We start from the raw sequence: 13134 nt of genomic DNA, 5'->3' as shown, positions 1-13134 counted from the left end.
TTCAACTCACCACCTCTGCTGTGTTAGATGTGCTCTGTTGATCTTAAAGAATAGTACAGTCTCTATAAGAAGAGGCTATGGGATGAGTTGGCCACCTAGGCAGAAAAGAAAGAAGGAAAAGCTCCTTTTGGATCTTATATTAGCATTCAGATCAACAGATGGGGCTTTCCCTCTCCTGGCTGTTCAGGTCTAAGAAAGAGTAAGGCTTCCTGGTGACAATCCCTTTGTTTAGAATTTCCTATGTTCCTGCTCTATTCCCCTGACACTTGGAAGTTGAAAATTGCTCCAGAGAACACATTTTATAGCCCAACAAAGAATACATATTTTTTACATGCTGCCCTAGTGAGTCACTTGGCTTTTCCTGCTTTTTGATTGAAAATTGTTTAAATATGACCCTCAGTGGGTCCTTATGGTTTTAGGGCCATATTTGCAAACATTAAGCTGTTTCAAGACTGGGTTGGGGGCAGATTTTTAGCCAAAGTGAGTTAGAGTCATTGCAGGTAAAGTGCCTGGCCTCACGGTCACATAGTATGTGTTTAATAAATGCTGGTGTCCACCATTAGTAATGACCTTAAATTAGCTGCACTCATGTCTTTGAAATTCAGCCTTGTTTTTTTAGAAGAAATCGTGTTCTTGGTCATAATTTTTGTCTTGTTGGAAAAGAGCAGAATCAGGAAAATGGCTTTAAGTAAATCCTAATGTTGCAAGCCAGGCACCCAGTATAGGACACATAGGGTTGCCCATGCTTGGTTTGCGTTGCTTTGAGTTTCTTCCTCAGAGACTGTATCTGCCTTCCGGCAAAGTTTCAAAGAGACCCATCTGGGGAGCACAGAGATGTTAATGATAAGGTCTCCCCAGCAGCCCGCGGTTGCTGTGGCCTGGTGGTGATGTCATGGAGATTAAGGCATGTTATCTGTAATGAGAATAAACCCCTGCTGCTGAGTGCAGCAGTGCAGCGCCAATCTTGGGCTGGGCAGGACGCTCAGGGCTTATTTTAGAGCCAAATGAAAGCAGGCCGTTATCACGTTCTTTAACTATAATCAGCCGAACAGGATACAGGTAGCCACAAAATGGAGTTATTTAAAACAGTAACAAAATCACACAATCTGGAAGTCTCTCTGCAACATCTAGTTAAAGCTGTCTTAAGTGTGGAGAAGACAGAGCAGGTTTATTTTGTAACCTCCTCCATGGTAATCAGATGAGGAAAGCTTCCTTATGAAATGAAAGGCAGGGACCCTGACCCAGAGGCTGCCCCCAGAGCAGTTGAGTTTGACCCCAACTTGTAAACTGGAGGCTTTGAAAATGATTCCAGTAGAGTCCTGGGTTTCCAACCATCTGCCTGTCAGGGCAGTTACCAGGGAAAAGGGGTCTCACTAGCCCGGGCAGTTGGTCCAGCCTAGCCTGGTGACCCCATAACAGCCCCTCAACTTGGGATGAAAGTTGATTCTGGATATTGATTATGAGACTTTATCTTGGGTAGCTTTTCCTGTGACATTCCAGTAAGACTCTGGGGTGGGGCACAGGGCTGAATTCTAAACATTTCCTAGGACCTGTCAGAACCTGCTGCTGAGCAGAAGGCAGAGAGAAGTGGATTCAGTGTGGCCCCCATATAATTCTGGCTCTGTACCTGTTAGGTATGTGACCTTGGACACATTTTTAGGCTGGCTGAGACTTGGTTTGCCCCTCTGTGAAATGGGGATGATTAGACTCTCGCAGGGACATCCTTAGAAGAGTACCTTGCTGATAGTTGCTAAACAGACTTCAGTAAACATCAGCTATTGTTACCCTGGTCTCCAGCTATAAAGCTCATGGACAGAAGCTGCCACATGATCCCTTGATAACCCTTGCATGGCTTCTGAAGGTGTCTGTTACTGCAGTAACAAGTGTGAATTTTACACTGCATCATACATGCCAATGAGCTAAGAAAACCAGGAGGCCTATCCAGCCAGCTGGATAAAGCCTGAGTCAATTCCCAATGCGTTTAACACCACCCCCATTAATTAATAATGGCAATGAAAACCAGACTAATAAATTACAACAGCAGCTGCAGCCCTGCCTTCTGCTGAATGCCTCCTCTGTACTAGGCACTATGCTAAAGGCAGTGCGTGTGTATAACCTCATTTAATCCTCATGACCGCCCTATAAGGAAGCCATTGCTCTCACTATTTTACAGATGAGAAAACTGAAGCACAATGAGGGTTAAATTAAAACATCATTGTAATATGTAGATGAGTTATGATTTGAGCTTAGGTCACTGTCTTCAAAGGTAGATTGTTAATCATTAAGTTTTTTGGGGCTCCAAAATCACTGCAGATGGTGACTGCAGCCATGAAATTAAAAGACGCTTACTCCTTGGAAGAAAAGTTATGACCAACCTAGATAGGATATTCAAAAGCAGAGACATTACTTTGCCAACAAAGGTCTGTCTAGTCAAGGCTATGGTTTTTCCAGTGGTCATGTATGGATGTGAGAGTTGGACTGTGAAGAAAACTGAGCACCGAAGAATTGATGCTTTTGAACTGTAGTGTTGGAGAAGACTCTTGAGAGTCCCTTGGACTGCAAGGAGATCCAACCAGTCCATTTTAAAGGAGATCAGCCCTGGGATTTCTTTGGAAGGAATGATGCTAAAGCTGAAACTCCAGTACTTTGGCCACCTCATGCGAAGAGTTGACTCATTGGAAAGACTCTGATGCTGGGAGGGATTGGGGGCAGGAGAAGAAGGGGACGATAGAGGATGAGATGGCTGGATGGCATCACTGACTCGATGGACGTGAGTCTGAGTGAACTCCGGGAGTTGGTGATGGACAGGGAGGCCTGGCGTGCTGCAATTCATGGGGTTGCAAAGAGCCAGACACGACTGAGTGACTGAACTGAACTGAACTGAAGAGTCTAAAATCCAGCAAAACATAATCAGGCCTTCTGTTGTAAGACTCATAATGAGACTAGCATTGATGCATGGTGTATTTCAGTATCCTTCCACATGCCTGATTATTTAAACTCAGAGCATCTCTGGAAGTTTATTTATAAGTGAGAAAATAAAGCCTCAGAAGAAGGTGAGCAACCTGCTATGACTGCACCCTGGATAAACGGCAGAACCGACCTTTTAAGCCAAGGCCATACTTCATCCATGTCTGTAAGACACCAAGCACAGCCATGTTCCACTCAACCCATGCTGCCTTTCACCAGCTCGGATCCAGATTCCAGCTGCAGAGACAGAGTTGGGTAGTAGGAAAAGGATAAAGCTAATAATAGTTCTGGTCAAATCCTAGAAAACCCTTCCAGGGTCACCGGCAGAAATCCCCTGTTGAGGATGCAGACTGGTGTGGTGGGCCAGTCAGGGGCCAATTAGCATTGTCCATTGTGGCCTATCAGAGAAGGCAGTGGCACCCCACTCCAGTACTCTTGCCTGGAAAATCCCATGGACGGAGGAGCCCGGTAGGCTGCAGTCCATGGGGTCACCAAGAGTCGGATACGACTGAGTGACTTCACTTTCACTTTTCATTTTCATGCATTGGAGAAGGAAATGGCAACCCACTCCAGTGTTCTTGCCTGGAGAATCCCAGGGTCGGGGGAGCCTTATGGGCTGCCATCTATGCGGTCGCACAGAGTTGGACACAACTGAAGTGACTTAGCAACAGCAGCAGCAGCAGCATTGTGGCCTATGGTTTATTCTGTGGCTGATGAGTGTTTCTGTGAGAAGTTTATTCAGGGAGTTCCCCAAGCCAGATGCTTGGATGGTTCATGGGCTTCATTTCTTTCTCAATATACACTGATTCTGCTTGCATCTGCTGAGAGGGAAAAAGTCAGGGGACAGTCAGCAAGACTAAAAATGTCCTGAAGAGGAAGGGGCTTTGGAGGACTTGCCAGGAGATTGTGCAGCACAGGTACCCACTTTGGCTCTGCCGCCTATGGATGCCTGTGTGGTGCTTGTCAGGAACTGGTTTCCATCTCACTGTGGTCAGAGTGGCCAATTTTTTTCTGGGTGCGCATAGGTGCTCTTTGGTTAATCTGGGTGTGTAATCTCTCTAATTTATTTCTAAAGCAGGAAGCCTTCACATCACATTTTGCAGTTGATCTCTTCAATTTCAGTTGCGTCATCAACTATTCAAGATTCAGGCAATCAGATGATCATTCATGCATTCTACCTTTTAAGTCAGAATATTAATACCTTCTCCATGCTGGGTGCTGTGCTAGGTGTGAAACAGATCCAACTCCAGTCCTGTAGTATGGAACTTTTATTCTAGCATACATTCCCAGCCCAACATTAAGTATGCTTCACATTAAGCACTGCCTGATTTCAGAAAGGGATTCCTGGAGGGAGAATTCCTTCCAGTTATTTAGAAGTTCATGTATTACAGTGTTAACGTGTCATCTGGCACCTGTTACATAACTCAGGTTGGACTTTAAGTGTGTCTCCTTTGGGATGCCAGGAATAGTGGGAAGAGGAACTGGGGGGAGGGATGAAATGCATGTGTGGGATAAAGTATTTGCTCCATCTTAAAGCTCGTAAATGGCTACTGGAAATTGCCATTCTTTTTACTTTGTAAAAGTGTTAATAAGAAAATAAAATGTCTGGAAAAAAATTGAAAGTAAAATATCATTGCAACTCAATAAAGGTCATAACTGGAATAAGAGCTATATTTTTATCACCAAGGCAGGAACAAACATCCATTTTCTTGTTTCATAAACTGTACTGTTTTCAAAAGTAAGGGTATATTCACTACTATGGGAATGAAAGGGAGGGGCGGGGTTCCAACCAAGAAGTCAGCTGGTTTTCAACAAACAGTCAAGGAGCTGGCCTTCTCTTGGTCTGAGCCTATTTCTTAGTGCCTAAACGAGACAGTGGATCCTGCCATTTCTTAACCCAAAGTGACCCTTCCCAGCTCTTCTCAACCTTGGAGACAGTCCATGTGGGTTCCAGCAGAGGCCCAGGATTCAGTTTAAAACAGCGTATTCCTTTGGCGTATCCTTGTCCATGCAAGTCATCCTTGTTCAAGCCAAAATAACTGTTTTATCATGCTTTTTGGGGAGGAGGGTTCTGTTCCCCTTTTCCATCCCGCTAATCACCTTTGTTCTCTTGTTCTTTAAGTTCCAAGTGTGACATGACTGTGTCTGTAGCCCTGGACTTTGCTGTGTCCCGTGCTTGTCACTCTTGTTGTGTAGTCACTAAGTCGTGTCCAACTCTTTTGTGACCCCGTAGACTGTAGCCCACCAGGCTCCTCTTTCCGTGGGATTCTCCAGGCAAGAATACTGGAGTGGGTTGTCATTTCCTTCTCCAAGGGATCTTCCCAACCCAGGGATCAAACCCACGTCTCCTGTATCGGCAGATGGATTCTTTACCACTGAGCCGTCTGGGAAACAACACCCTTGTTAGGCCTGCCTTGATTTGCGTTTCTCACTGTTGCCCTGGCTGGTGGTTAGTGACTCTTCACCTGCTGGTTGGTCCGCAGCACCATGTGGTTCTCACGTCTTCCCATTTAGTGAAGCTCCTTTCCCTTCTCTTCTATAGAATTACCCTTTATGACTATCAAGCCATGTGCAGGGCCAACAAGGAGAGCAGTGACGGCGCCCACGGTCTTCTGGATGTAAGTACAGTACAGTCACTCAGAAGACAGCTGTGTGTTTTTTCCTGTCTCTGTGTGTGCATATAGTTTTCCTTGGACCCATCAAGTTTATGTTTCAAAATAATGAATATTTAAATGTGCTTCCTGATTTCATCGGTTAAAAAAAGTTATTTCTGTTAAATCCAAATCTGGTGATTTCCGGAATGACAAACAGACCTGAAGCCTTTGATGGATTAATGCGGCAACCCCCCTTTTGATGGGTAGAAAAGGGGAGAAGTTTTGTCTATTCCTTATTCTCAAATAAAAGAGACTTTGGTTTGGTTCAATAGAAACCTTCTTTTTGGTTATAATAGAGCTGCTAGCCTGTGAACAAATTCACATTTTGATCAGATTCTCCACTCTAATTGTGTTGCTGCTTTTAACATTATTTTCCCTGGAGCTGATCCATCCATGGTGTCACAGTTGAGCATCCATCAACATAACTTTGTATCATTAGGAACTGGCTTTCGGATCACCAGAAATTAACTTAAAATTTACCCTTGGTTTAAAAATATAATTTGCAATGTGCAAGCAATGTAAGTTTGGCCACCAATAACTTGAAAACACAGAAAAAGCAGACATAGATACTTCTACATAGTCTGGCATATAGGTGTAAGTATAACCCTTACATGTTATCATTTTGTAAATTCCAAAAGTCAACCTAAAATTTGGTTTGAAACACAAAATTTAAGAACCATTTTGGTTTTAAAATATAAATACACACCTTCTCATTTGCAGATGTAAGATCTTGCAAGGGGATTATTTAAAAACCAAATATTTAACACGGTTCTCCTAGACTAAAGGAGCAAGAAATGATTCTGAGCTGGGACATTTCTGAGAGGCAACTTGGAACTAAAAATGGGACGATTTGAAAAATACCACTTTTTAGAATGAGAATCAACACATATTTCCTAACCCAGTTTCCCTAACCTTAGCATAAGTATTTCCAGACTTAAAATGTTCCCAAGATATGTTTTTATCATTAGGCTTAAAAGCTCAATGGCTTTGCCCTTCTGAATGTTAATGTGCATTTAAAATTTTAATCCCATATTTATATAATCCCTTTGTTTACCCTGCATTGAGCCAGCATCTGACAGAGAATCCTTGAGTATCCTGCCCCTGTGCCTCCCCTTCCTCACTTCCAAAACATCCTTAATCCCTCTATTAATTCTCTCCTCCCACACTGAAATGTCACTACCCATCCCAGTGGGTACAAAGATCCAGAACTGTCCTATGGTCTGAAAGAGAGATGGTTATTTTTCAAGCCATAAGAAGTGTAATGGCAGAACCACAGGACTGCATGGCTGCATTTGGTTTTAGGAAATAGTTAATAATTCACATCCTTAGATGACCCTAATTCTGAAAGCCCTGTGGTTCAGGGAGTGATGAAGACACACTCAGTCAGAGTCAGAGATTCAGTCTGCCATCTGGGTGGGCTGGGAGTAACCCCCACGGACTGTTGTTCTGTGCATTTGCTTATTGGCTTGAATAGGGATGTTTTTAAAAATGTTCAGGGGTATATAAATTTGTTCTTGTTTTATTTGAAACTGGATAATCCTCCCATTCCTAGTTCTAGTCCTTATCAGCAAAATGCTTTGAAGGTAGGATTAAGCAGCCATCACATCAGAAACCAGGATTAGGTATTTCATTTCCCTGCTACCTAAAGGGAACCACAAAAGGTTCTGAGGCTTTTCTGGACCTGCAGCTTGGGGCCCGGGCTTTGCCAGTGTCATTGCCTGTCTCTCAAGTCCACCCACCGCTCACATATCTGGCATACCTAGGTACAAAGAACTGACTGAGGGGGAGACCTGGTATTTTCCAGAATTCAGGAAATTGAATTATCCACATAGGAAATATCACAGGGTAAATAATCCCACTGCTTTTTTTAATTAAAATATTCTGAAATAAAGATTAGCCTGTCAATGCCTTCTTTTATAGAGTGAAGGGGATTTTCTGCAAGGATAAAATCACATGTTTATATGGTTATCATTTTTTTTCAAGTCCGAATATGTGAGTGTGAGAAAAGGCAGCTTAAATCCTACATAATTCATGGGCAGCATTAAAATCAAGTATGTGCAATTTTTGCTTATTTCAATGAATGACATACAGTGATGGAGAACAGGGAATCACCTTTCCAAAAGGCAGCCCTGAGAATTACCATTTGAAATTAGTTATATGATTCCTGCCGCTCAGCATTAGGCTGCGAAATATTAGCCCCCAGAGGGTAAAGGTTTAAGCATCGTTTGCTGAACTTCCTTTTTCCTCCCAGAGATAACCCCTGTATTAGATCATGTTTATTTGACTTGTAAATCACATCTTACCACAGGGGAGTTCAAAGTTTTAAAATGTTAGTTTTGGGATATAGTATCCAACCATTTTCGTCTTTAAGGGAGAGCTTCACTGTTTTTTGACATGATATGAATCTCTCTAGAAGAATAACATTGTCTTTATGTAAAGCCTTAGGTTAAACTACAAATTTTGTGTGTGATACATTGTTTTTAATGAACCGAATTCTTCTCTGCAGCCTTATAATGCCTTCCTTGCTGCAGTGAAATGGATAATGACAGAACTTGTCTTGTAAGTACAATTTGCTGCGTTTTTAAAAAAGCATTACTTTTCTGTGTTCTAAAGTGAATTGAGAGATTGTGCTTCATGCTTCCAATAACCATTAGATGATTCCTCACACTCTGTGATAAACTCACTGAACATCTCGAAATATTGAATGTAGAGTCCAAAAGATCATCTTTTAATAGGTGAATCGTGGCCACTGCTTATGCCCTTATGTCACTGTTTAGCAGACTAACAGCTTGCAGTACACAAACCAAATTTATTTATTGTGGTTACTGTTAAATTTAACATCGACGTCTGGCTGTTTTTAATGCAGCCTGGGTGGGCTGTGGTCAGAAGAACAAATTGCCAGGGCTGTCCACCGTGCTGCTTTGGATGTCTTGGCATGTGCAGGCGTGGGGGCCTGTGCAGTCATGGGTCAGGGGCTTTCTCAGGTGTGATTTAATTGTTTACCTTGTCAAATTACAGTCCTGCTGGATGCATCTGTGACTTAGGTCAAACTTGAAATGGCACAAAGATGAAAGGCTTGACTTCCAGATGAGATATTGGACACATTACAGAAACCCTGTGTCACACAGAAGGAAGGAATTCCATGGACCAGCATGGAAACCAGCTCATTCAAGCTGCACCAGACTCTCATTCTTATTTTCCCATTAAATTTCTAGTTCTGTGTGTTTAAGGCAGATTTCTTGTTATTTCACGAACGGACAATGTCTTATTTATTGCTTTAATGTAACCTATATTAAGTATAACTTCACGTGGAGAGTAAGTTCTTTGTGTATATAAGAGACAGAAGATACAGGTAATAGTGGGATTTTCATTGTGAGCTGCGAGTGATAGCAGCCATGAGCCTGAGAAGGAAATGACTAGATTTTGATCTATTTCCTTCCATTTGGTTTTACCTGGTAGCTCAGCTGGTAAAGAATCTGTCTACAATGTGGGAGACCTGGGTTTGATCCCTGGGTTGGGAAGATCCCCTGGAGAAGGAAATGGCAACCCACTCCAGTATTCTGCCATGAAGAATTCAATGGACTGTGTAGACAATGGTATTGTAAAGAGTCAGACACGACTGAGCAACTTTCACTTTCATTGGCATTCTTTACTAGCAATTGAGAAATTATGATTTTTGTGAAGTTGCATTGGGACATAATTTCCTAAAAAGGAGTTTATTCCAATTGTCCTCACCACCTTGCCCTACACACACACACACACACACACACGCACACACACACACTCAAATACATGTGTGACAGTGTAAATTTTGAAAGTATCCTTTATACTGCAGATCATAGTCTAAGTAGAGACTATTCCGTTTGTATTTCTGAACCAAGGTAGGAGAAGCCCTTTGAATGTGGACTTTTTACTGTGGACTCAGACTATAATAAGAAAAAAAGTTTTCCCTATAAAGCATGATATTTCTCAAATGAATCCCTGAGTCTTAAGTGAACCTGATTTCAGGGTTTGGCTGGCAATGGTGATAAAACAGTCTTTTACAAGTAAGACAAAACCTAGTGAAAATTCAGTGGTTAACTGAATGAACCATGTTGATATATCCAGATATCAGATGATGTTATTCTTTCAAATGAGGTGAGTGATGTTGAATAACACAGAATGTCACTCTTCCATTCAGGGTGTGGGTAACCAAGTAACCCTGGCTTTTCCATTCCCTGCTTAGGTTTCTGGTGGAATTTAACCTTTGCAGTTGGTGGCACTCAGATATGACAGCTAAAGGTAAGGAGCAGCTGTCTTCGTTTTCCTTGCTCAGAGTGATGAGCCCGGGATCCACCAGCTACTTTTTACCAGGGATGTGCTCGCATACGACTACCCAGGACAAAGTGGTGATTTCTCCTTTCTGTTAGCGGAAGGCATCTTTTGTGCTGAGGGCAGTGCCGTTCAGGCTGACAGAAAGTCCACAGCTCATGTTGAATATACACTTTGACCTGTTTTCTTAACTAAGGCTTTGAGGTCATACACCGCACAAGTGAATTCTTCAGAAGCTAGTGGGCAGTGCTGAAATCTAAAGGTCATAGACGCATCACCTTTCTCAGGCTGAATGAATGAACAATCATTACCTTTTTTACTATTACCTTTCATAAAATATAAATCTGATCATAGTATTTTCATTGCTGAAAAAGCCATCAATGATTCGATCAGTAACTAGTAGAAACTATTAGAGGCCTGAGTTTAGAGTTAGTTTAATATGGATATAAGTTCTGGCTCTGAGATTGGCCTTTGTCAAGTTAGCTGATCTCTTCAAGGCTCAGTTTCCCCACAGTAAGCTAAATAAAGAAAATAATAAATAAATAATATTTATCTCTTATTTATTGTTTGTGTGTATGTGTGTATTTAATGGTAAGCTAAATCATGGTGTATACTGAATGTAGGACTAGAATATAGTAAGCCTTCAAAAAGGTAGCTGTAATTAATTTATGATAATGGTGATGATGTTGACTTGTATAAAGAATGAAATATTGCCATTTACAGCAGTATGGATGGAACTAGAGAATATATTTAGTAAAGTAAGACAGAGAAAGACAAATACTGTATGACATCACTTATATGTGGAATCTAAAATTAATACAAATGAATCTATATACAAAACAGAAACAGAAAATAGGAAACAAAGTTACAGTTACCAAAAAATGACAGTCCATTCACAGAAAGCCATAGGAAATAATTATAAAACTTAGTAATATTTAGCAAGAAAAACAATATGCAAAATTGTATATGCTTCCCAAACCCCCAATGACTGGGGAGAAGGAGGATGTAGAATTAACTCGGATCAGCAGTCAGGGCACTGGGGAGTCAATAAACAGGGACCAGAATATGAATTAGGAAGAGAAGACCCTCAGATACCCCAAAGAAAATTTTACCTATAACATGAACCTGCTTTTTTTAAAATTGTAGATGGTTTGAAAAAGGAAGATGGGAAGGAACTTACCTAATGGGTACTTGTTATCTCTTTTATAGTCACTTTTCTTACTTGGCTAGCATGTCCAGATTTTTACTATTAGGGGTGAAAAAAAGGTCCCTGAAATTAAATGAGAGAAAAGGAAGGAAAATGATCAGTGGAGGCCAAGCGAGTGGATGGTAGTTGGTCAGACGGCTGCTGTTCCTGCGGCACCAGTGCCTTGGGACAGATCTCAGTCTTTCCCAGTCATGCTTGGAGCCCTGTTTCACCTAGAGACGAAGCACCTGACTTCTGAGTCAGGCAGCCTTCCTCTGCCACTTGCGGGCTGTGCAGTTCTGGACAAGTTGCTTGGTCATTATGAGCTTTGGTTTCCTTGCTTGTCAACAGAGATAAGATGTGATACGGCTGTGAGCAATGGATTCAACCATGCATGATGCAAAGCCCACACGCAAGGTGTGGCACAGGGCAAGTCACCATGCGTGGGCGGTGGGGCTCCTGTTTTGGGAGCTGGTGTCCCTTTTGGCTTAAATGTCTGGCTCCTTCTGAGGAGTGTGCTCAGTGCTGGGGCAGCAGGCTGGTGGTCTTCAGTGCTTCACTTTCTGGCGTTCCTCTCTTTCCTATTCATATCCACATGGCCTGCCCACCCTGCCCACCAGGCTTTTGTGGTGAGTGCCAACCTTCCTTGCCACTAACCGCAGTCTTACCTTGGTTGGCTTCCCTTCCCTGCTGCTACAGGCATCTGCCCTCACTCCTGTGCTGGTTCTTGACAGGGACAGTTCGTTGTTGAGTTACTTCTGAGTGCCAGTCTCTGTGAACTAGGATATCTGCTTAGACCAGTAACTTTCAGCGTAGGGGTGATTTTGCCTCCCAGGGGTCATTGCAATGTCAAGACATTTTTGGTCACAACTGGGGATGGGAGAGAGCTACTGGCATCCAGTGAATAGAAGTCAGAGATGCCCACAAAACACTCTATTACACATGGGACAGCCCCTCACAACAAAGAATCATCTGACTCAGAATGTCCATAGTGCCACTATTGAGCAATCCTGATGTAGACTGAGGGGTGTAGGGTAGGAGAGATGAATTATGAAGGGGGGCACAATCTTTGCACTCAGAAACTCGTGGAGGTTCTCATTGTGAAATTTCACCTTTCTTCTCCCTTCTGTCTCCTCCAGCTTAGCTAAAATTTTAGCTAAGAGAAATGATGTAATGCTTCAGGTCTGTGTTTTCTGTCTTAGAAACTTTTTAAACAACTCTTAATAGGTAATTCCAAACTGTCTCACTCCACTGACAGACTGCACAAAGGCCTTGTCAGATGGTTAAATCATCTGCAAGTGCTGTGCCTGTATGTAGCACTTTTTCCCTTCCAGAGTGCCAGCACTGGGTTCTCTTCAGATCCCTTTTACACACCTGAGAGGTGGGGACTGCTGGAATGTGTCGTTGAGCCTCTCCCAGGTACCTAAGTAAGGCAGCTAGGAGAAAATAAGCTCAACCGTAAACCAAAACCGGCCACCTCCGCTGGAGGGCATCGGGAGACGCAGCTGGCCCTCTGTGAGTCCTGTGTGGAGCAGGCTGCCTCACGTGGATTGATTGTCTCATTCGGACCTGCAGCCCTCTGCTGGGCATGGCTATGACTTTTTCCATTTTATAGATAAAGAAACTGATTCCGATGGTGAATGCTTTCACCCACAGAGCTGCTATCATCTGAATCTTTGTTAGATGTGGATGTGAATCTCAGACCCAGTATAAGCCGGGAAAAGTTCCAAGCACCATAACAATATTGCCTTGCGAGGTTTCTGCATTCTAAATTTACCCTTCTCTCACTGGATAAAGACCCTGAGCTGAGACATACATCTTTGTTTAGCTAAAAATGGAATCCATAATTACACTGTTTATCTGCTTCATTTCCTTAATGAAGGGGACTGTGGAAGGCCATTTCTGCTTGATTATCACAAAGGTATCATTTTGGCGAAGTTGCACAAAGAGAATGGAGCTTGCTGGCACCCGGTTATGAATGAGGGTGCATTCGCAGAGACAAAAGAAGAGGAAAGC

The 13134-nt window shown here is 42.6% G+C and overlaps 1 protein-coding gene across 4 annotated transcripts in view; it reads left to right on the top strand.

The window, feature by feature from the left end:
• The window catches only part of CACNA2D3 (calcium voltage-gated channel auxiliary subunit alpha2delta 3), an 898858-nt gene that overhangs the window by 830155 nt on the left and 55569 nt on the right, over window positions 1–13134 (top strand). For all 4 annotated transcript variants that reach the window (XM_070776473.1, XM_070776472.1, XM_070776475.1 and 1 more), the window contains 3 exons: window positions 5510–5585; window positions 8128–8180; window positions 9847–9902. In XM_070776473.1, coding sequence (XP_070632574.1) covers window positions 5510–5585; window positions 8128–8180; window positions 9847–9902 — 185 coding nt within the window. The remainder of the gene's footprint in view (window positions 1–5509; window positions 5586–8127; window positions 8181–9846; window positions 9903–13134) is intronic.

Source organism: Bos indicus, chromosome 22 (genome assembly GCF_029378745.1).
Source record: "Bos indicus isolate NIAB-ARS_2022 breed Sahiwal x Tharparkar chromosome 22, NIAB-ARS_B.indTharparkar_mat_pri_1.0, whole genome shotgun sequence".
Lineage (NCBI taxonomy): Eukaryota > Metazoa > Chordata > Mammalia > Artiodactyla > Bovidae > Bos > Bos indicus.
Note: the sequence above shows the minus strand (reverse complement) of the source record. Positions and strands in the feature narration are given on the sequence as shown.